The sequence below is a fragment of the Erythranthe guttata genome, chromosome 14 (genome assembly GCF_056151865.1).
Source record: "Erythranthe guttata isolate IM_541 chromosome 14, IM_541, whole genome shotgun sequence".
NCBI classification, from domain to species: Eukaryota; Viridiplantae; Streptophyta; class Magnoliopsida; order Lamiales; family Phrymaceae; genus Erythranthe; species Erythranthe guttata.
In genome coordinates, this window is record NC_142546.1 from 8,476,887 (window position 1) to 8,501,171 (window position 24,285).

General features: G+C 36.1%; 7 protein-coding genes and 1 non-coding gene across 8 annotated transcripts; 1 reads left to right on the top strand and 7 right to left on the bottom strand.

The window, feature by feature from the left end:
- Positions 1-396: 396 nt before the first annotated feature.
- Positions 397-2,072, bottom strand: LOC105952069 (Cysteine/Histidine-rich C1 domain family protein). The gene is made up of 2 exons (XM_012975573.2): positions 1,574-2,072; positions 397-819 (listed from the first exon to the last, which is right to left on the bottom strand). Exons 1-2 carry the CDS (start codon positions 1,978-1,980, stop codon positions 492-494), a joined length of 735 nt encoding a protein of 244 aa, XP_012831027.2. The 5' UTR covers positions 1,981-2,072; the 3' UTR covers positions 397-491.
- A 2,329-nt stretch (positions 2,073-4,401) lies between these two features.
- LOC148765107 (uncharacterized) lies at positions 4,402-4,977 on the bottom strand. Its single transcript, XM_088812664.1, has one exon. It carries the CDS (start codon positions 4,975-4,977, stop codon positions 4,402-4,404), a length of 576 nt encoding a protein of 191 aa, XP_088668790.1.
- A 4,590-nt stretch (positions 4,978-9,567) lies between these two features.
- LOC105952019 (Tetratricopeptide repeat (TPR)-like superfamily protein) lies at positions 9,568-11,764 on the top strand. The gene has a single exon (XM_012975516.2). It carries the CDS (start codon positions 9,704-9,706, stop codon positions 11,219-11,221), a length of 1,518 nt encoding a protein of 505 aa, XP_012830970.2. The 5' UTR covers positions 9,568-9,703; the 3' UTR covers positions 11,222-11,764.
- A 236-nt stretch (positions 11,765-12,000) lies between these two features.
- On the bottom strand, positions 12,001-12,074 carry TRNAI-AAU (transfer RNA isoleucine (anticodon AAU)). Its single transcript has one exon. It is a non-coding gene; the product is annotated as a tRNA-Ile (tRNA).
- A 671-nt stretch (positions 12,075-12,745) lies between these two features.
- Positions 12,746-14,484, bottom strand: LOC105952067 (allene oxide synthase 3). The gene has a single exon (XM_012975571.2). The coding sequence runs from the start codon at positions 14,311-14,313 to the stop codon at positions 12,862-12,864; it is 1,452 nt and encodes a 483-aa protein (XP_012831025.2). The 5' UTR covers positions 14,314-14,484; the 3' UTR covers positions 12,746-12,861.
- Positions 14,485-16,408: 1,924 nt separating this feature from the next.
- LOC105952068 (clast3-like protein) lies at positions 16,409-18,893 on the bottom strand. Its single transcript, XM_012975572.2, has 7 exons — positions 18,587-18,893; positions 18,312-18,477; positions 18,123-18,181; positions 17,853-17,971; positions 17,427-17,661; positions 16,990-17,113; positions 16,409-16,687 (listed from the first exon to the last, which is right to left on the bottom strand). Exons 1-7 carry the CDS (start codon positions 18,644-18,646, stop codon positions 16,608-16,610), a joined length of 843 nt encoding a protein of 280 aa, XP_012831026.2. The 5' UTR covers positions 18,647-18,893; the 3' UTR covers positions 16,409-16,607.
- A 1,476-nt stretch (positions 18,894-20,369) lies between these two features.
- LOC105949794 (uncharacterized) lies at positions 20,370-22,506 on the bottom strand. Its single transcript, XM_088813031.1, has 2 exons — positions 21,913-22,506; positions 20,370-21,803 (listed from the first exon to the last, which is right to left on the bottom strand). The coding sequence occupies exons 1-2, from the start codon at positions 22,410-22,412 to the stop codon at positions 20,432-20,434; spliced, it is 1,872 nt and encodes a 623-aa protein (XP_088669157.1). The 5' UTR covers positions 22,413-22,506; the 3' UTR covers positions 20,370-20,431.
- On the bottom strand, positions 22,414-23,754 carry LOC148765109 (uncharacterized). Its single transcript, XM_088813032.1, has 2 exons — positions 23,610-23,754; positions 22,414-23,247 (listed from the first exon to the last, which is right to left on the bottom strand). Exons 1-2 carry the CDS (start codon positions 23,634-23,636, stop codon positions 22,504-22,506), a joined length of 771 nt encoding a protein of 256 aa, XP_088669158.1. The 5' UTR covers positions 23,637-23,754; the 3' UTR covers positions 22,414-22,503.
- Positions 23,755-24,285: the final 531 nt, after the last annotated feature.

Genomic DNA, 24,285 nt, shown 5'->3' on the forward strand with positions numbered 1-24,285 from the left:
TTTTACACGTCTACCCTTGCGGTTTCAAATTTCGTGGAATTTTAGAGATTATAAGGATTATTATCACTTTTGTACCCGTATTATCCTATTCGAACTCGACATTTTAAAGCAAGATGGTCATAATATGTGTTTTTAAGCTTCTATATATCATATTGTGATGCATCAAAACTGTATTTTTACACAAAATGAGTACAAACTAGAACAAATTTCACAAAATCTAGATGATTATGTTGAATTTGACACTATAAGGGTGAATAAGTAAGAAAAAATCATAGCTGAGGGGGGTATATGTAATTATCCAAACAAGAAGGGTTTCTTCGTAAATTGACCATACCTCGGGGGTTTGTAATTTACCCTTAATATTAATATAAGTATATAACCTCATTAACACAAATATTTGATGAAGTTCAATTCTGATTAAGATCATAAGTCATACTCCAGTCAACGCATTTATTTATTTATTATTTAAATATAAAAATAGTATTAATTAATTATTTAGACATCAAAGTGCCGACCACACCAGCGATAAGGGAGGTGGGATCCCCTAGAACAGCGGACACAACAAACTGCAAAGCCAATCCAGCCACCTCACAGCATTTCTGTGCTTTTCCACTTTTACCCTTGGTGTGATTACTGTGAGTTTCCAGCGTGGCTTTTAAGCTGGGTATCCGAGTATCGGATTTCCTGCTTCCGGTGTAGCTGCACCCGTCGTATAGTCCGTGCCAGCTGTCAACTAGCATCTCCTTCACGCACGCCACGTGGAAGTTGTACTTATGGCAGGTGGATCTGTAGCTCCAGCTCCTCCCCTTCCTCCCACACCTGATCACAGCTTTTTTTTTTTTAAATAATAATTAATTTTTTTATCCTACCATTTTTTCACAAATGAATTGCAATTAAATAAAAAAAAAAATAGAATTATGTAATGGCATATTAGTTATATATATAAATACGAAGAACGAACGATATTAATTACGATTAATTATAAATGACAATTAAATATACGTCCATTTTTTTTTTTCTCTCTACTACTAAAATAATACAATCGAATTTCGGTTTGGAATTCAAATGATATTATTGTTGGTGTAATGTATTTTGATTGGGAATATTTTGAGAGGTTTTATAATCTCTAGCTTTATTTCGAATATTCTTGAAAAACAAATCGAATTGTAATTCGAAAAACGAGAATATTGTTAGAGTATATACAATTAAATCCAAAAATATAATAATAATAATAATAATAATAATAATAATAATAATAATAATAATAATAATAATAATAATAATAATAATAATAATAATAATAATAATAATAATAATAATAATTAAAAAAAACCAATAATGTAACAAAATTAATTAATTTACACATAAAATTACAAAAAACATGTACTTAATGTTAAAAAATAAAACATGCTACAATTATTTTAAAATGTATTTTTTTTCAAATATTAATAAAATAGTTTTTTTATTTGCAGATATATATTAATAAATCGTTATTAATTTCTCTTAGAAATTAATTTTTGCATATATAAAATAGTGAAAAATGAGAAATAATAAATAGGGTTACTATATATGCCTGTGACACGGCGCGTTGACTTTACTGTAGAGGTGCAACTTGGTGTCGCCGTCGGCGAGCACCATCGGAAGCTTAGCGCAGCAAGGGTGGAGGTCAAACCCACACGTCCTGCAGTGGTAAACGAATCCAGTCACGCGCTTCTCGCACGCGTTGCAGTAACGCGCCTCCGTACCCGGCGGCCGGCTGAGGAACTGGAACGAGCACATCGTGTAGAAAGGGTGGACGACGGTGGGCGACGGGATCGCGCAGTGTGTGTGCAGGTCGAAGTCGCAGGCGGCGCCGCCGCACTTGTAGGAGGAGCCGATCCCGACCTCCTTGCAGCCGTCGCATTTGAACGGCGCCTCCGTGTGTTGGGGCTTGAGCGTGTGGTGGGGGTGGCTGAAGTGGGAGATTTCACTGTATTTCATGGCTTTGGAATTTGAGGAAGGCCAAATAATTAAAATTCCGGGGGTCTAATAATAAATAAATATATTTTTATTTTTTGCTATTTTTGGGGGTAGTCTAAATTTATTGTCCTAAGTATATATGTTTTTTTTTAAGTAGCTTTTTTTAAGGTTGTTTAATGGCTTGAAGTTGAAGCAATTGACATTTTTTTTACTTTTTTTTATTATGTAGAAATACATTTTCAATATTTTTTAAAGTTCATAAATGCTTTTAAAAATTATAATGTGGGGATGCATAAGGCATAAATAAAGCACATAAGAATGGGAATTTTGACTTTACACGATTTCTTGAAATGGATATAGTTCTACTAACTCCACGTACACAAAGTCGAAAACTATATTTATTCAGTCACGTAATGGTTAATCTACTGTGGTTTACGTTTCTCGTATGGTTTGCAAGTATTATACGAGAGTGTATGCTGCAAGTGTGGTTTACCTACCGCACATATTTGGTTAGCTGAATGTTCTTTCATTACAGAAAAACATATATTGATTCACATTTTATTTGATGGAATTTATAATTGTTGTGACATTAATATATTACAATTTAAATTTTAATCTAAGAAATAATTAGGTGTCCATACTAAAAAAACGTCATTATTCCTATGTGTCATATATACATGCCCAAATATACATATGTAATATATTTAGCATATAGTTATTTATTCATTGCTGAAAATATTAGCAAGGAATTTCATACATGACATGACCCGAAAAAAAGTTGAATTAATTTTTGGATATAATTACAGAAAACAAAAGGGAAAGAAATTTTGGTGTGTTGGGTGGAGTCCATGGTGGCATGAAGGAACAAATTCTTTGGTCCCAAATCTTTTTACTTCTTTCATTGATTATTACATGATTGAAGCATAAAGATATTCCAATTAGCTTGATTATGTTTTTTTTTTGTTAAAAAACTAAAAATGTTAATAATTGTGGGTGAAGTTTTCAAACAATATTGTTTATAACTTTATATCTAAAAGTTTAGATTTTTTTTATCGTGAATAACTAATTAAAAAAGAAAAAAAAATGATAATTATATACGTGCACTGAGTAAATCTCGTTTTCGTACAATAGTCTGCAAACTGGCAAGACATGTGCAACATGCAATATAATGAAGCTCGAGTCGTTCGTTAGATATCGTATTTTGTTTACTCCACTAATTATAATTATATAATTTGCAGGCACTAATAAGAAAGTCTAATTGGATTAGTAAATAGAAGCAACTTTAATATATTCCTACTTTTAAAGATACTTCACTTTGGCTGTTGTAGGAAAATTCGATACACCAAGTCTTAGTGTACAAGTATGTTAGAGAAAAGGACACTTAAGTCAAAATGTTAGAAACAAGAAAGAAAAAAAAAAAAAAAAAAAAAAGAAATCAATACATTTTTATTTTTGAAATAGCTGCAAAAAATGGAAATATTTAAATTCTTGACTATTGAAAAAGTGTTTTCTAAATTAGAGGATGAGTCTAAAGAACGGCAACTACAGTTTGATTATGCATTGGAAAAGAATAGGATAAATTACAAAAAGCCCTTAAACTTAGGTTAAATTACGAAAAATCTCCCCACCTATTTGTAGTTATCGCAACTCCTTTGACGTTTGTTTGTATCTTACACAAACCCCCTTATGGTGTGGTATTTTACGGAATCCTTTTCATTTCAATGGACATTTCCCAAAAACGACAATTCTTCCCCTGCAAACGTGCCATTTATCATGGTACTTTTCAAAGACAAAAAACACATTAAGAGAGGTAATTGTAATACGCAAAAATTGTGAGGGTAATTTGAGAAGGATAAAGATTCCGTGTAAAGGCATATGAGGTTAATTTGTCTTTAAAAAATAACATAAATAAATGTCACGTCAAGAGGGGTTGTTGTAAGACGTAAACAAATGTCGGAGGTATTTTTGTAATTAAAAATAGGTGGGGTCATAATTTAGCCTAAATTTAAGGGAGTTTTGCAATTTACCCAAAAGAATATCATGAAAATTGATATGGTTGAATTTTTAAAAGAAGTGGAATATATTTTGAAGATCTCCACAAGTAATCTTTTTGGTCATATTATTGGTAATTTGCATCCATTTTATTTTTTTTGAACTTAAGAGAGAATATTAAAAAGGACTACATAAAGAATATTATTCAATTATTTCACTTTTACACCATCCACCTACTAAATGATCATAAATAAATAAATAATAAAAATTGATCATGAATATAAAAAAAAAGCCCTTTTAGTTTACATTATTCTAACTATCTTATTTTTTAGGATGTGTATTTAAATTTTTACTTAACGTGTGTAAAATGTTATTAATTTTTCTTCATATATTCCAAGCGTCAAAATGCTATACTTTTTTTTTTTTTTAGAAAGAATTAGAGCTTTTCATTCAAGACATATCAGAAGATACAATATCCAAAACCACATCAGGTAATTCACGAACAAAGTTTGATTTTTTCTTCGACAAAGCCGCAATTGCATGGGCTGCTTTATTACCATTTCGCCGAACGTGTTGAGCTCTAAACTTCAGTAAACTTGCTCCCAACCTCTGTATATCTGCTATAATGTTACCATATTCTGCTCGAGAACTCGAGGCATCTTTAATTGCTGATATTACGACTAAGGAATCGCCTTCTAATATTATATTCTCCCAATTGTGGATTTTAGCCATCTCCATTGCCATTAATCCTGCTTTAGCCTCCGCCGATGTTGGATCCAAATATTGTTTTATCCTTCTAGATAGCCATCCTAGACATGCGCCCGTACTCGATCTTGCAATCACACCTAGGCTGCATACGCCGTCAACATTATTCACTGCCGCGTCAAAATTTAGTTTCACTTCATCGTGATTAGGGGGTAGCCATCGCCCATCTTCGTTAGTCCTCTGAATTCTTGGGCGCAAAACCTCTATTGTGGCTTCATGTATTTCGCTCCTCAACTTCTTCGATAAATTTGCAATATCCATGGCATTTGGAACATCCCCTTCGAAAATTTTCTTGTTTCGAGCATTTCATATTTGCCAACAAAGCAGAACACATTTTTCGACAATAATAGTCTCGGAGTTGGTTCTTATTTGTCCCATCCATTCGTTCATGTCTGTTGTCGTCGTTAAATAACTTGACCGCGGAACATCACTCATAGCCCATATTTGTCGAGATAACGAGCAATAGAACAAACAATGCATAACGTCTTCCCCTCGACTTTCACAAAAAGCGCAGCTATCTTCTTCGGACACTCTCCTTTTCAATAGATTATTTCGAGTAGGTAGCAAATTTTTGCATGCCCTCCAAAGAAAAATCTTGACCTTGTTCGGGATATTTAGATCCCATAACCATTTCCACACCCCCCTTTCACGAGCGGACGAACTATTACCTGGCCTTCCATCCACTTCATAGTTAATTTTAATCGCAAGGTGGTAAGCACCACGAACTGAAAATAACCCACTTCGGTTATAATGCCAAATACACCGATCCTCATTAAATCTGCTTCCAAGAGGTATAGACAATATACTCTTGCTATCTTCTTCGTAGAAACTATCTTTAATTAAATCAAACTTCCATTGGCCATTAACTCCATCAATTAGTTCACTCACCGTCGTTGTGGATGGCCAGTTACCTCTCGGAGTAAATATTTGAAAGGTACTTTCTCTAGGCAACCATTTGTCACCCCAAATTTTAATAGAACGACCATCTCCAATTCGCCACCGCAGCCCAGCCTCCAAAAGATTTTTCGCGCCCCAAATACTTCTCCATGTATATGATGGGTTCGGTCCCAAGGCTGCTCCAAGAACATTCGAATTTGGAAAATATCTTGCTTTGAAAATTTTGCCCAAAAGACTTTCGGAATTTTCCAATAAACGCCATAGCTGTTTTGCTAGTAATGCCGTATTAAACGCTTCCAAATCCCTAAAACCAAGCCCACCAAAATGTTTACTCATGCAAAGCTTTTTCCAGTTTGTCCAGTGAATACCTTTGGGATTGCTTGAATTACCGCTTTAATTAGGATTTTTTTACCATCTCTTGATAGCCATTTTTCTTTCCATCCATGAAGACGTGAGCACACTTTACCAAGGATGTTGGCGAAAATTTGGCGTTTGGATTTGCCGACAACTGAAGGAAGCCCAAGATATTTCCCGTGTTTGTCCACCACTTCCATTGGAAGAACTAAACGAATCCTCTCCTTCACTGGTTCACTTGTATTCTTGCTAAAAACGATACACGATTTCTCAAAATTCACTTGTTGACCCGATGCCTCTTCGTAGTTTTGCAAGATACTTTTAATACTAATTGCTGAACGCTCATTAGCCTTACAAAATATCATGGTATCGTCAGCAAAAAGAAGGTGTGAGACCTTCGGCGAACCCCTACACACTGCGAGACCTGATAGGAAGCCCTTACTTTCTTCGCGAATGATCATAACGCTCAATGCTTCCGCAACAAAAATGAAAAGATACGGCGATAATGGGTCTCCCTGTCTAATACCCCGCTCCGGAGTAAGGAACCCAAAAACGCCCCCATTCAGAACGAAAGCATAAGTCACCGTAGTCACGCATAACATAATTAACTTTATGAAACGAGGATCAAAGCCCAACCGCATCATAACTTTGTGTAAGAATGACCACTCTATACGGTCATAAGCCTTGCTCATGTCGAGTTTTATTGCCATGTGTTCCCCAGAGCTTCGTTTCATGTAATGTGAAATTTCGTAAGCTATGAGAACATTATCTGATATGAGCCGCGATGGTACAAAGGCAGACTGAGATTCCGAAATGATTAAGTGCATAAAAGGCTTCAATCGATTAACAATGGTCTTTGACGCGATCTTGTATACCACATTGCTAAGACTGATTGGGCGAAAGTGAGTTATATTTTCCGGATTTGAGCACTTAGGGATAAGAACGATATGCGTAAAGTTTCCCGAGGAAGGAAATTCCATATGATTAAGTAACTGCAAAACCCACCTAGTGACGTCCTTACCAACAATGTGCCAATAGCGTTGAAAAAAAATAGCCGGAAAACCATCGGGACCTGGAGATTTTAATGGGTGCATGCTGTCGAGGGCACTTTTAACTTCTTCAGCTGAATACTCTCGGAGTAGTTCCATATTAATATATGGGCTAACTTTTGGTTCAACGGCTTCAAGCACTTCATCTAACTTTGCTTCCGTCGGTCGACTAGATGTAAATATTTTGCGAAAATAATCCATCACTATATTTTCCAGATCAGCCCCATCATCACACCATTCCCCATTCGAGTTTCGTAATCCCATAATTGTATTTTTCTTCTTTCTTGACGAAGCCTTAGCGTGGAAAAACTTTGTATTTCATGTCCCCCTCCCTCATCCAGTGTACCTTAGCTCGTTGTCGTCACATCATCTCTTCCTTGTCGAGTAGTTCATTTAGTTCGTCAGAGAACTCCTTTATCCGTTGGCAAGATTCATACGTGAGTGTACCCTTTTTCATTGTGAGGATTTGTTCTTTTAAATAATAAATTCGATTCGAGACGCCTCGGAAAGAAAGTTTACTCCATTTTAGCAGACCCCATTTACAGCTTTCCATATTATTCCACTGCCCTTGTTTCTCACTTGACACCTGCATTGGCTTCCAACTCTCTTCAATAATTTTGGCACAATCCTCTGTTTTCAGCCACATAGCTTCGAACTTAAAACCCCGTTGTCTCCGATTTTGTTGCATTCTGCCTCTGCCTTTTAAGTCAATTCGAACAGGGGAATGGTCTGAACTAATTGTCTCAAGGTGAACAACACAATAATTTGGGAAAAGATTCATCCAATCATTCGTAGCACATGCTCTGTCAAGTCGTTCCCGTATTGTAAAGGGGTGTTTCCTATAATTCGACCACGTAAACGGTTTCCAGTATAACCCAAATCTTTCAACCCCGAGTCGTATAGGCACGAGCTGAATTCATACAAATCCTTGAATGGGATTGGTATACCTCCTTTTTTTTTCTGATGTAGATAGCATAGCGTTGAAATCGCCTGCACACAACCATGGTTTATTTGATACAGTGGATAGGTGACGTAGAAGCCTCCATGACTTGTATCTAACCGAATCATCCGGGTCCCCGTAAAAACCTGTAAATCTCCAGTCCAATTTTGCATCATCATCGTATACGTGAACGTCAATATGATTTATGGAAAAGCTTTGTAATATCACTGTAACTTCTTTAGACCAAAGGAGACCCAGACCACCTGACCTCCCTCTTGCATCCACTGCCATTCCATATAGACAAAACTTGCGTTTAATAAACTCAAATTTTCTTGCAGATAATTTAGGTAATGTTTGGAACCATTTCCATTTTGTTTTTATTGTTTCCCCAAAACAAAACGAGATTTATTACATTTTTCAAATCATTTTCTCAAAACAATTTCAAAAATTTCTCTCTCCTTCAGACATGATGTGACTGCTACAATAAAATGATTTGACTGCTATAGTGAAAAATGTCTTCACTAAAAAACAAATAAACATCACTTTATCTTTCAATTTTTTTCTTCAAAAATAACTTTTTCTAACACCTTTAAACATGATTTGACTGCTACAGTGTATTTTGTCTCCTTCCAAAATACAAACAAACATTACTTTCATTTTCAAATTATTCCCCCAAAACATATTTCTTCAAAATGAAATCAAAATAAATCCAAAAAGCTTCCAAACATTGCCTTAGTTTCTGAAAGAAAAATGAGTTGGGGGTTATTTGCTCGAATCAAATCTTCAAGCGATCGGACTGTCCGACGACCCCCTAGCCCCCGGCAATTCCATACAAGACAATTCATTGCACCTTAAGTTCAGATCTGAATCGCTTGCGAGAAGCCATAAAACACTAGGGTTTAATTTCGAAAAATAGAAAGAGCGGCAAAAAGATAATAACCATTAACCCTAGGCAAGGGGAGATGGAAACCAGTAATCTAAAAGATGAAAAAACTCAGAAGATTGAGACTCCAGGGAACAAGGATGATTAGGAAAATAAAGATCAACTGTAAATAAAATGGGAAATAAAATGCTATACTTTGAAAATACAAAGTTGAATTAAACCAATATATAATTGTGCCTTAATATAATCAACTTAATTAACAATCTAATTGAGAACGTTGTGTTGAATTACTCGTAAAAATATTATAATATCACACCGTTAATTAATTAAAAATTGTAAGAGAATTTCAAAAACTGAAATGCTGAATTCTACACTATTTTTATCAAATTATGCACATAACTAAAAATATTTTTCTCTCTAAAATATTCTCTTCTCCTTCTCCATCCTTCTTCTTTTTCCCTATTTTTCTTACAAAATCACACACTAAAAACATCTTTAGCATTCCAAGTTCGAATTTGACAAAAATCTTCATATGTTCAAACTAAAATAAAGTTGGAATTTGAGGAAAAAAATCAAATTCATATGAATTTGAATAATTAAAAACGCTTAATGAAATTGAATAAATATTAAATAAAACGGAACTAATTTTCTATGATTATTTACTTAAAAAATTAATGAATTTTGAGTGCCTTGGATAAAATCATTTTAGAGAGAAGTTAGAGAAAATTTGAGTAGAGAGATAATGTTTTTTTAATTTATGGGTGGAATTTAGTAAATTTTAGTGTAGGATTTAGCACGCCCGTCCAAAAATCGAGTAAATTCAAAACTCTGCACCTCCGATTTTTTTTGCTATTTTCAGTTTTCATGCACACTAACTGTTCGATGAAATTCCTGACAGACGCCAATGGCGTTTCAATCAATTTCAGGAAATCCATCCTCTTCGCTTCACTCTTCCCAAAACCCACGCCATTCTCTTCATCATCAACACCACCACCACCGCCATCGCCACCTACTTCCGGCGTCGACGTAGCGTCCGCCGCCGTCTCAATCCTCAAGCACCACCGCTCAAAATCCCGGTGGTCACACCTCCGTTCTCTCATCGCCTACGGAGAAGACAACCGCCTCACCGCCGCCCAATTCTCTCAGATCTCCCTTCAACTCCGCAACAGTCCACAACTCGTCATCCGCTTCTTCCACTTCACTCTCCACCACTCTCTCTCCTCCCACACTCTCTCTTCCTACGCCACCGTAATTCACATTCTCTCTCGCTCTAGACTTAAATCACAAGCCCTAACCCTAATTAAATCCGCCATGTGCGCATTCTCTGAATCCCAGCAGCAAACATCCTCGATTGCAATCCTCGATGCACTGATCAAAACCTACAGAGCTTGTGATTCCGCCCCCTTCGTCTTCGATTTGTTAGTCGACGCTTGTCTAGAGTCCAAAAAAATCGATCTCGCTATCGAAATTTACGCAGCTCTAAAGTCGAAGAACGTGTATCTGAAAACGAGCACTTGCAACTCTCTGATTGAAATCGTCTCGAAGAATCGAGGTTGCTTTGCCGGGTACGATTTATATAGGGAAATTTTCAATCTCGACGCTGAAAACGCGTGTCGAAATCGGAAACGAGAAAACGGCGTTTCTCCGAATGCGAGTACTTTGAATGCGGTTATGATTGGTTTTTACAGAGAAGGGTTGGTGGATAAAGTCGAACAAGTGTGGGATGAATTCTCGAGAGTCGCATGCGTGCCGAATGTATACAGCTTCAACGTGTTAATGGCAGCATATTGCGATGAAGGGAGAATGAAAGAAGCCATGGAGGTGTGGGAGAAAATGGAGGATCAAGAGTTGAAACGTGACGCGGTTTCATATAACACAGTTATCGGTGGGTTTTGCCGAATCGGAGAAGTCGAAAGGGCAGAGGAGATTTATAGAGAAATGGCGATGAAAGATGTCGAAAGCACTTGTGTTACTTACGAGCATCTAATAAACGGGTACTGTAAAATCGGGGATTTGGATTCTGTGAAGTTGCTGTATAAGGATATGTGCAGGAAAGAATTTAGCCCGGAGAATTCGACTGTGAATGTTATTATCGGATCGCTTTGTGAGAAGAATGAAATTTCTGCTGCATTGGAGTTTTGGAGGATGGCGGAGAAAAAGTACGATTCTGTTTTGGAGAAGGAGAATTACGAGAAGTTGGTTAAGGGTTTGTGTGAGGAGGGAATGATGGAGGAAGGTTTGAAGATTCAAGCGGAGATGGTGGTGAAAGGGTTTGAACCGAATTCGGATATTTATGGTGCTTTCATTGACGGGTATTTGAAACAGGGGAATGAACGAATGGCCGATAAATTGAGGGAAGAAATGCTCTGTAAAAGTCGATAATGAACGAATGTGATTGAAAACAATGCAAAGATTTTTCCGCGTAAGCGATGGATGGCGATTTTCTTACATCAGAAACCGAATCTTCTTGATTATAAAGGTCATAAAGATGATCCTCCTCTTGCTATTGGATGTGCAGTTAACTTGATGAGATTTGATAGTTCATTTTTCTTCGATCTCCCTCGTCTCCGCCGAGTGCCGACAATAGACATTGCTACATAAATTATGTACACCATTATACGTACATACAATAGTTGATGTGATGCCGGTGATAGGCGACAATAGTTACGAGTTGGAGCTCAAGTTGTTCACTTTGATCGGAGATAAGGGGTGGACGCGAACGACGGCTACCCGAACTCCGAACTCCGAACTCCGAACATGGCCACGTGGCTCTTCAGCTGCTTAAACGCCGCCGTTTTGTTCGGTTTCTCACGTAACATTTTTGCATTGCTTTTTACCTTGTCCTTTTCTTCTTTGCTTTTAATTAATATAAACAGAAGAATGAATTAAAAACTCTAATAATCAATCCTCTTTTCCTTTTAATAATCTTTTTATTTGTACTTCGATTTATGTAGTAATGTTGGGCTAAGTGGTTCGGAAATAATTATGTGGATCCATGGAGCCCATTTAATTTTGCTGATAAATTAATCATTAATATAAATAATTAATGGCGAAAAAAGCATTAAAATAATTATTAAAAATACGGCCCATTAAATGAATGATATTAATTTATAAGCAAAACTAATGGCGAAAAAAAGCCTTAAAATAATTATTAAAAAAAATGGCCCATACAGGTCTCGAACCTGTGACCTTCGCGTTATTAGCACGACGCTCTAACCAACTGAGCTAATGGGCCAGATGTTAGATTTACTTAACTATTATGTTTGTCCTTTAATTACCCACAAATCAAATCTTCAAGTCTCCTTTTACCGAACCAAGTATACCCATCATTTTCAATGACTTAATATTAGGGGAAATTATATGCTAGACCGAGTTATTTATATCGGGTATTTGTTAATTATAAATAATGTTAAATAATCATTTACTTAGTACACATACTCATAGGTGTGTGTGATTATTATGCATAAATTTACGATTTACAGTCACTCAATCTTAATAATCGGATCTAGAATAAAATTTCCCTAATATTAATATGTTTTTATTCTCTTTTAGACTAATCATTTTGAAGTTAATCTAGTGTAAACCCTTCAGTTCGTATACTGCCTCTCGATCTCCATTACTTTACCATTCCGTACATGCCTTCCAACTTTTAAAAATTCCCGTCGAAGATTGTATCTATCGTACTTTTTCGACTTTTATACTTGGGTTGGTTTTCTAATTTCATATTTTAAATATTATTGGTTTATTCTACCATCTCACTATATATATATATATATATATATATATATATATATATATATTTTTTTTTTTTTTTTAAACAAAATATTATTACTAACATGCATTGACTATATTAATTAATAATTAAAAATATTATCCCTTGACATGGTTGATGTACTACGAAGTCTATTTTATCAAGCACTCGACAAATATTCCATTTTCCACCAACAAAAACGAAAAAAATATTTAAATAAAACAAATGAGATAAAATAAAAATAAGCTTTACAGTAATAACAAATCAAAAATCACCACGTGGCATTGGTCAAAGATTTGACCGTAACGGAAGTACCTAACAGAAGCGTTCCACTCTCAACGGTAAAAGTATCATACTTCAGAAAAAACTCCACCACCATCATTCGCGCCAAAAGCACCACCATATCCTTCGCCGGACACTGCTTGTTCGCCGCCGTCGGATCTTCATCCTCCCTCCCGTTCGACCACAGCACGTACTTTATCAGCTTCTCCCCTTCCTCCCCGACGAATCTGTTCGCGACGAAATCCTCCGGGCTCTCGAAAATCTCGGGATCTTTCGTCGCGAACGGCTGATACCCGCATATCATCTCCCCCCTTTTGATCACGAACGCCGCCGTGTGGCTGGCGACGGTGATGTCGTGTTTCGCCCTGCCGAACTGGTACGCCACCGGCGGCTCGATCCGCATCACCTCCCACGCCACCGATTTCGTCAGGCTCATCTTGTTCACCGCCGCCAGTGTGACCTTGCCGCCCTCCTCCTTCACCACCGCCCTGATCTCCGCCGCCAGGCGGCGGTGGAGATCCTCCCCCGCCGCGCCGATGTACTTTAACAGCGCCGGGAATAGCACTTTCATGCCGCCGTAGGCGTTGAAACCGGTTAGGAAAAGTAGGTTGTGTGTGGCCTCGTCCTTGCTAATTATAACTGGCGACATAGTCTTCGCCGCCTCATCGAGCAGCGCCACCGCAGCATCCCGAAAAGCATCATGAACCTTCTCATACCCGGACTTCACCGCCCAAAACGGCAACGGGAAAGTGTGCAGCACAAAATCTTCCAGAAAGTTCGGCAGCCACTTCAACCCTAACGTCACTAACGGCGCCAACTGAAACAGCAGCCACTTATCAAGATTCCCGTTCCCACCGCCGCCCACACTCGTCTCATACGAGCTCTTACCATCACCAAACAAACGGAACAGGAAATCAAATGACATCTTATCACTAACGGCGTTAAACCCAGCCCCTTCAGCTTGCCCCTTAACCGCCAGCTCCTCCTCAAGGTCAACAAACATTTGACCGACGGAGCTCCAAAAAGTAGGGATCAAACTCTTGTGGGCCCTACTCAGAAACGACAAAAAGAACGATTTTAATATCGCGTGCTTCGGCTCAGACGGGTCTAGATAGGAGCAAACATGGTACCCTCCCGTGAAGTGGGTTGACGGCATGAAAGTGCCGGTGAAGACGTCCCGTTTTTCAACCTTCGAAACGTCGAATAGGACGGGGAAACTGACGGCGTCAAGAAGGACCACCACTTTGGAGTCTTTGGCATTGAATGGGCCGGGACGGACGTTAGCCCTGAAAACGGTTGAGTTGTATTTCTTGACTCGGGCTCGGAAAAACTCGTCTTGCCCTTGTTTGTAGAAGAAGTCGAAACGGTCTCTTATCGGACCGAAAAACGGTAATCCGTAGCTACCGGGAATTTCCTTCAATGGAAGATTCTCAGTAGACATTTTTGTGGTGTGGTGCAGTATTGATGAAATAGTTTCATTTATAGATTAATGCAAAAGTGGGGTTCAGTCATTTATTATTATTATTTAATTTTATTTTCTTAGTACATATATGTGTATAAATTATAATAATATTTTCGTTCTTGTAATATATTTTTGATGAAATAAATATGAGATACATAATCAAAATGCAATAAAACATTAAAATTTATGCGACATTACACATTTCTCCTCGCGTGGTTGATAATGACATGACAAGACTATGCCCGGTTGGGCACATTGAATTATGGCCACATTGAATTATGGGCGAATCGTGAAAAGGTCCATTATCACATGGAACTTAAATGAATTTTGGTTCACAAAAAAAAACAGTCTCTCAATTAAACTCATTCTCATGTCTTTAGTCTAAAATACCCTTCATAATATAATTCTTATCAATTCCATCCATTATGCTCTAACTTCCTTAATATTACACATTGACCTCGGATTTAAACAAATATATCACATTAACCCCCAAATTTTTTTTTTCAGAAAAACAATTTTTTTTCCGGCCAGATTCAGGCGTTGACCACCGGTCTCCGGCGTTGACTTTTTTTTTTTTTTTTTTGAATTTTTTTTTTCTTAGAAAAAAATATTTTAATTAATATTACTTTCTTGTCTACTAAATTACTGTCTCATACAGTAATATTACTGTTTGGGACAGTAATATTATGAATATTATTTTCCCGAACAGTAATATTATTAATATTATTGTCTACGACAGTTAAATTACTGTTGGATACAGTAATTTAGTAGTCAATGCAGTAATATTAATTAACATAATTTTTCTTAACAAAAAAAAAAGTCAATTAACAGTTAAATTACTGTCTCCGACAGTTAAATAACTGCTGGAGAAAGTAATTTAGCATTAAATACTGTAATATTAATTAAAATATTTTTAAAAAAAAAGTCAATTAACAGTTAAGTTACTATCTCCGACAGGTAAATAACTGCTGGAGACAGTAATTTAGCAACGAATACAGTAATATTAATTAAAAATATTTTTTTAAGAATAAAAAAATCAATTAACAGTTAAATTACTGTCTCCGACAGTTAAATAACTGATGGAGACATTAATTTAGCAACGAATACAGTAATATTAATTAAAATATTTTTGAAGAAAAAAAAAAAGTCAATTTACAGTTAAATTACTGTCTCCGACAGTTAAATAACTGCCGAAGGCAGTAATTTAGCAGCCAAAGACAGTAATATTAATTAAAATATTTCTTTTAAGAAAAAACAAAATTACAAAAAAAAAAAAAAAAAAGTTAACGCCGGAGACCCGGCGGTCAACGGCAGTTGACCGGCCGGAAAAAGGAAAAAAATTTCAGGTAAAAAAAAGTTTTTCAAAAAAAGAAAAAAAAAAAGTCAACGCCGGAGACCGCCGGTCTCCGGTGGTGACGGGTCAAAATTGGGATCAAAATTGAAATTAGGGTTCAAATTGGTTAATTGATGAAATTGGGCTAAATTGGAATATAAATCATAAAATTGGAGTTGAATTGGGTTTCAATGAATTGGGGGTAATTGTGGTATATGTAAAAGGATTTTCCTTATTTGCAAATAAGTTTGAATGAACTGGATTTATTTGAAAGACAAAAAAATTGGATGTCCCTCTTTTAATTAAGTGCCCTTGTCATGGATCTTTTTGTGATTTATCCTTGAATTATTGCGTGTATTTTTGTGCACGTTTGTTCTCGATTAATTTAATATCCAAATACATCTCCAAAAATTAGATATAAATAATTAGTAAATTATTTTATCCACTCCTGCAATTTGTAGATTTCTTACATTAACAACACACTTTTATAGAGGGGTGGATGTAAGAAATTTACAAACTGCACGGGGTCTGGATGAAATTTCTCAAAGTGAGGTGGTCTTTTTTTGTAATAACACTTTACCCTGGGAGGTGGTTGTAGTTTACCTTAATTAGTGGTGCTTTCACAAAATTGAAATTGATGATGAACTTACCACTCAAAATACATTTTCTTTTATATCATTTAATAAAACATGTGTATATTACTTTTAATTTTTAAAATGGAAGATGAGATGGTACACCAAATGAAATTAAGAAATATTGAAATAACTAAATCATTTGTATAGAGCTATTGGTACAAGCAATTAGAGTCCCAAGTCCTCTAAAAGTGGTTTTCGTATAACCAATTAAAGTCGTGTTTCATAAAGGAAAAAAAAACAAACAAAATATCTCGACAAACTTACCGGAAAAAATGAGTAGCTGTTTAGAAAAGACTCATATCTGCTTAGAAAAGACTCATATCTGCTGGTGGTCCGTATACACTCTGCCATGAAAACGGAGCGATCCATTTATCAGCACCGTTGCCTGAACAACGACAGCGTGTTAGAATTTGGTCTGAAATCTTCAAAAGCAAAATACTAGATCCTTAGATTGTGGTCAGAAAGTTTAAAAATATTTATAAAAATAATTTCAAAATATTTAAATTTCCGTACAATTATGCATAAATACTTTGTCATATTTTAGTCAAGTTGCATAAGAAACTACATATATGTATTAGAGACGTGTGTTTGTGTGCGCGCACACATGTATATTTGGTGGGGATAAAACCCATTAATAATAATAAATTAATTAAAAAAAAGAAGAAAAAAAGAGGAAAAACGGCTCACCGTGAAATTGATTCTGGTTCAATCCTGTAAATTTGCTAGTTGCCTCAGCCATATAGAAAGCTTCGGGTATATTGTCTCCCTCCGAGCAGTAACATAGTAAGCAAGTAACTTTTATACCTTTTGCCTATACATACACAACAAGCGCGTCGAAGAAATGGAATCAATAGAAGCATAAAAATAAAAATAAAAACAAAAACAAAAATAAACGGGTCACACATTATCAACCTATCAAACAATTATCGGTTCATATTTTTGTCGAACTCCTAAAAAGAAATTCGCAGGCTTGTCATTCTAATCGATATCCACCAAACATTTGGTTGGAGATAAAGTTCCCAAAAATAAAGTATATGCCACAATAACTATTTGAAGATATTTCAAGAATTCCACAAAACGAGTGCTATTACACATCAGAAGATCATTTTAAAAAAAATCATTACCTTAAAGCAGGAAAAGAGTGCAGCAAAAGGCAAGCTCGGATAGTAATCTTCATCTTCTAGTTCCTCGAAGAGAAAATCTTCATCAATCATGGATCCTTCTTCGGCTAATTCATCGAGATGTTTCCACATTCTTTGGCCAGGATTGTAATCTTGCAGGCTCTTCCACCCAAGACTTTCACAATCAGCATCAGCTCCATCGGCATTGGAACTAGATAAGTAATACATCTGCATACCGCTGATACACATCACCACTAAATCAGTTAAGTTCACCGAAATTTCATTTGAAAAAAAAATCAAATCGTAGTGACACCTACACCGAAAAAGTGAAGGATGTATTCAACATCCCTCGTATTTCTTGTTACTTATAGCAATTAATTACACTCCATAACAAATCTTGAAGCTTAATGTCAAGTGGAGGAAAAATACCTCGACATATCAATATTTTTCCACCGCCCGAAATCCAAGCTGGAGAGTATGACAACGTGCTTCTTCCCGTTAGCAGCCGCAAAATTTGCCATGTTCTTAGCATATTCAATCATCATACCCTGTTTCACCACCAATACGATAAACATTATTTCAGTATCGATTTTGCAAGACAGTGTTATCCAATGATTGAATTGTATTGTTAAGCATAAGCAGAAAGTATATAAACAACAAAATCTTCATAACTCAAAACTAACGAAAGTTATTCACAACCTTAATAACCGGAGACCGCTGCTGCACGAGTGTCAATGCACTAGAAGATGATTCATAAGCTGCCAAGTTTAAGCCAAACTCATAAATTCAACAAAGGATTCAAACTAAAAAAATAATAACAATGAGGAATTAACAGAGTAAAAGTTGTAAAAAATGATTAAAAAATAAAATACAATTCTTCGAAAATACCTTCGAGAGGGAGAGCTAATTTTCCGGCCGGCGCCGGCGAATAAGCGTCGTTGCCAACACAAGGAAGCACATTCGGATCGTCCAAACAGCCGATTTTGTCGGCTTTTAGCGACGAAATCAATAGATCCACAGCTAGCTGCCCTACATTTCCGACCGATAGCGCCGGCTGCAAAATTCAAAAAAAAAATTCAAAAGTAAATCAACACCTCCATACATTAAGAATAAGATTAGGAGAATTGGAAAAACGAAAGGTATTGAAACCCTAAAAAACGAACCAGAATCAAAGTAGAGCTATTAGGGTTTAACTCTCTTCCTTCTTCGAGATAAAACTCCATCTGCGTAACTTTCCTCAATTGTTCCGTGCAGCAATTTCGTGATTAATCGACAATATTTTGAGCTGAGCTAACAGTGGAAATTCTTGAGGAAGAAGAAAGAGGGGGGTTCGATTTCCCAGTGGAAATCATTTTACGAAGAAAGAGTTAATTATTTGGGCCTGTTCTTTTTTTCCTCTTTGGAAATATTTTGGGCCTAAAATAAATAAGGATCCAATTCTTTTCGACCCGTTTTACTAAATGGTAAAGTGGGTGGGCTTAATCCGATTTTTGATAATTTTTAATTCAAATTTCTCACACATAAACAAACCTCTCGCCTAATTTTACGAGAACACGCTATTGTATAATTGATTTAGGAAATTTTACGAAAGATAGGTTTACTCTGTGCACATATATGGTTGACTGCAGATTTCTTTAATATTTTAGAGTAGCGCGGCAAATTATTGTAAGAAACCAAATATTAAATAAGATTCAATTATTTTAATTAATCATGATGTATAATGAAAGATAGCTAATTGACATTTTGGAGATTAATTCAAACAATATGATTTCTACAACATGTAGGCCATTGTGAAGAGATGTAAGAACTACTATATGTAGTCCCATAAGCGCACAACCTAATGGTTGGAACAATTGAGATTGTATTAACTGATCCAAGTTCAGATCTCATTGACAACGATCGCTAAGTCGAACTTGTCATATATGTTTAGTTTAGTTTGATTTGCGTCTTTGGTATAATTTACAATCTATTATAGGAGAGTGTAGGTTTATCCAGTGCACCTATATTGTTGGCTCTGAAGTAATTTAAGAATATGTTTTTATATTGTTTTCAAAGAAAAATGTATTAGAAAAATAGTTTGAAACCCAAAACTAATCGTTTATTAGTTTAATTTCCAGAGAAGATCATCAAAAATAAAAGGTGGGGAAAATATAGAAATTAATAGCAAATTACAATACTGAAATGCTATTCATAGTGCGGTTTTTACCGGCTTGCAGTGCGATTTATTTCATTTGTAACTTTCCTAAAAAAAAACCAAATTCGCCCGCTATTTCGTGTATTATTACACGAAATCCACTCAATAATTTCGTGTCTTTTCACACGAAATAGCGGTGTTTATTGTTATAGAACACGAAGGACGAAACTGTTAGATTAAAAAAAATCGTGTATTTCGTGTAAACGTACACGAAATGGAAGGCCATATTTCGTGGCGTTTTCTACGAAATGGAAGAGCATATTTCGTGGAGTTTTCTACGAAATGGAAGACCATATTTCGTAGATTTTTCCACGAAATATGAAGTGACATTTCGGTAAATTCAGTACGAAATAACTAATTGATTTATTTTTTAACTAACCAATTTATTTCAGACACTCAAATTGACATAAAAATTCAAATACAAATACAAATTGAACTACAATTCAAATACAACTACAAATTGATCTAAATTTCAAATACAAAATTGACACAAAAATTCAAATACAACTACAAATTGAACTAGAATTCAAATACAACTACAAATTGATCTAAATTTCAAATACAAAATTGACCTAAAAATTCAAATACAAATACAAATTGAACTAGAATTCAAATGCAACTACAAATTGAACTAGAATTCAAATACAACTACAAATTGAACTAGAATTCAAATACAACTACAAATTGATCTAAATTGAACTAGAATTCAAATACAACTACAAATTGATCTAAATTTCAAATACAACTACAAATTGATCTAAATTTCAAATACGAATAAAATTGAACTAGATTTCAGATACAACTACAAATTGAACTACCGACCAGACTTTAATTGTTCGTACAAGAGTAGTCGGGGTTTGTACGTTTTGAGTAAGTGCCTCAAATTTTTAGCTCTATGGTGTACCCATGCCGGATGGATTGGTGGTAGTGGACTATTTGCGACCAAATTAACAAACATGAAATGATTGTTGTGCAATGTCACAACAATCATACATGATAAGTGACCACTGCCAAACATAGGAAGGTAAGTCATACTCCCTACTTGAGTCAAAAGTACCACTAATGCACTGTATCTGGTAGCAATGGCCAATCCCATTTCATTCATGTCCATCCAATAAGCTTGTGGACAAGGCCCTGAGGTCCAGTCACACTTGCGTATGACCTCAACGTATCCGGTACTGCCAAACATCGCCGTGTAGACACTAGCATGCTCGTATAACTCAATAAGCAACTCCCCTCTCACTTGCGGCCATCTTTCTTGATCCCCGTACACGGCTTGAGCAACGCACCGATACCCACAGTTGCCATCCGCCATCACGTTAACATAATCTTGAATAAGACGGACCATAAATCTGGGCACGAAAGAATAAAAGTCGATTCCTTCATGTGCAGGTATTGGAGGGGCAGCAGATTCTTGTGTGGGAATACGAGAACCACGACCTTTCATCTTCGATTGAGGCGTTCCATCAGTGCTTCTCTCAACCTTTGTTTTAGGAATCTTTGCACCAGATGAGGTTTGGCGACCCTTGGAACCACAAGACGACTTAATTGTCTCCTCATCAATATGATACTGCCATCCAGAAGGGTCTCTCTTTGTCGAGTTATTCTTTGGTCGTCCTTTGGTCTTAACAAATGATGGCTCGGACAGATGCGACGTAGACGGATAAACGATGCCACGCAATGAGGCCACGGCATTTATCTTACTCGTGTAATTCATCTTCTTCAAATTGCAATTCAGGTCATCAATCTGTCTATCCACAATCTCCTCGCGGTTTACTTGATACTCAGGTAGCTCCGAAGGCTCAACTGCCATGGTACTCCAGAATGGATGCAAGTCTGAAATGACGAACGTGTCATTATCTTCCATTTTCTGCACAATTTTGCACGCGCATGGGAGCCCATGAGTATTCCAAAGATAGTGTGTGCAAATACTCGGATCTTGCATCGCCGGGGACTCCATCTCTTCATCCAATTTCTCTAATGCCAGATGCGTAACATAACAAATCAAACCCTGAAAACACGGCCATGCTGCAGTATGCTTCCTTATCTTGGATGATAATGAAAAATCGCACTTCAGCTCACTAATTTGGATATAAACTTGGTCCCGAAGTTTGCCTTGCACGTTATCCAGACCTCCGGTCGAAGCATTTAACCAACCCTTCGCTGAAGAATGAGCGCTCTCCACCCTATCCAATTACAACAACAATCAGAGCATACAACGACAATCAAATTACAAAATAAATATTATTTTTATATAATATCTTTTATCATTTAAATAACTAAAACATGTAATACCTGTTGGTGCTCGTGTTGCCAAAATGATACACATTGCGAGTATAGGCACGAACAAACTTCTCCTTGTATATCAACCACGTATCATTCAAATACTGTATCAGCCTAGGATACCCTGCATACCGTCCAACAATTTCATTGTAATTGTAATGATACTCTTCTTCGGTTTCTGATTTCACCAGCTTAGCCCACAGCACACGTCGGAATATTAGACCTTGGTCCTTGTTGCCTCCCATAAATTTCGTCGCATTTGCCTCAACATTTCTGTTTATATGGAATATACACAACATATGATACGAAAATGGGAAGACATTTGGCAGTGCTTTCAAAAGACCCAACTCTCTGTCTGTCAAGATCGCATCAGGTTCGACACCATCTAGCAACTCTTTCAAACAATTCAAAGTCCACTCGTAGGTGTCTGCATCTTCATGCGACATAAATGCAACAGCAATTGTATAATTCCTCCCAACTGGAGTTATCCCAATTATTTCCAAAAGAGGCATTCCATACCTACAACAATGTTGTTTTTACATATTTAAACAATACAAGACATTAAAACACAATAATCATAATTTGAACAATCGTAATTTTTACTTACTTATTGGTTTTGTATGTGCAGTCCATCAATATAACATACGGGAACAACCGTAATAACTTAATAGATTCGGGACATGCAAACATAATATCTGTAATCGTGTTGCTCGTTTCACTATCGACGCGATGCCAATATCGATACTCGCCTTTTTGAAAGTTATGCATCATAAACTGAATAACAGTCATGCCCTCCATTTCCTCAGATTTAATCTTGGCCAACTCATTGTAAACATGCTTCATAGAGGTTTGTATCGTTGGATCATCTTTTCTCAGTCTATCCATGATCAGCATTGGCTTCACGTGAGAATTTCGCAATTCTTTAATTCTTGCTTTCTGTTGTGGAGTTATACGACTAGTCGTACCTTGTCCGTGAGGAAACAAAGTCGGACGATGACTATGCCTGCCATCGCTGACAGTCAACCGCCATAATTCATCAAACCTTGACCTTTTGCCAATCAATTTGAACGGACAACCACATTTTTTTGTTCCTGAGTTTCTAGGATCTTCCACATCGATATTCGTTTGTCGGCCATGTCCGTATTTGTCACACGTCATGTACTGTGCATTCTCCCTTCTAGACTGACAAATCAAACGGTGACAATGACTAACTGCAGTTTCTTTCGCCCAGTTGATTAATTCTTCCCTACTGCCGAACACAATATCAACTTGGAAGAAGTGAGAGAAATCTTCATATTCCTTTTTATCCAAAACCGAGGGATCAAAATACAAATTGTCGTCATATGGCTGCGTAAATACAAAAAAAAGGTTAGATACTTGCACAAAAAAATTAATAACAATACTAGGTATTTCGTGTAAAATTACACGAAGTATATGCATACATTTCGTGTAATTGTACACGAAATGTATGCATACATTTCGTATAGTACTGCACGAAATAAATAACAAAACAGTTTTACTGATATTTCGTGTGACTTTACACGAAATAATAGGTATTATTTCGTAGTATTGTACACGAAATGACTGGAAAATACGAATAAAGTGTTCATTTCGTGCAAAACACCACGAAATGACTTGAATAATTTCGTGATATTCTACACGAAACGACTGAAAATCGAAAAAAATCACACTAAAACGTATTTTTTTACCTCATTTACGGGATCGATGTTGGCCATCTTGATAATCGTTGGGTTTTAACTCATTTCTACGAAAACAAATCACGATCTACGAAAGTCGAAATATTTGGAGGTTGAGAGGATTTTGTAAAAGGTTAAAGTGTTTTTTGACAAATGAATTATTTTGCACTGTAGCTGGAAAAAACCGCACTGATAATAGCAAGCCCCATTACAATATAATACATCCCTTCAATTAAATTTATTTATACAATGAAACTATACATACATAAATACAAAACTAAAAAAAAAAAAAAAAAAAAAGGAGTTTTACAGATACATACATATATATATTATACATATATGATATATCATATATATGTATATTTTCATATGCTCTGATTTCAGCTGGGAGCGAACCGGTCCATGAGCAAGAAAACCGTTGTTTCCGACATTGTCTTCTGGCTTTTTGACGACTTTAAGGAAGACGAAGATGACCCGTTTGGGGGTAATTTGGTAATTTCATCTGCTTTCTCTTCAGGAGCATCTTTTTTCATGGATCTAAGAAAGAAAGGGTTGCAGCTTGATCCGATTACCTTTCCTCTTAACTTCGTCAATTCTCCGATGCACAAATCAGCTACCGCCGCCATTTTTCTTGATCTTCACCCTTTTGAATTATCTGTTATTTTTATTTTTTCCTTTCAATTATTTG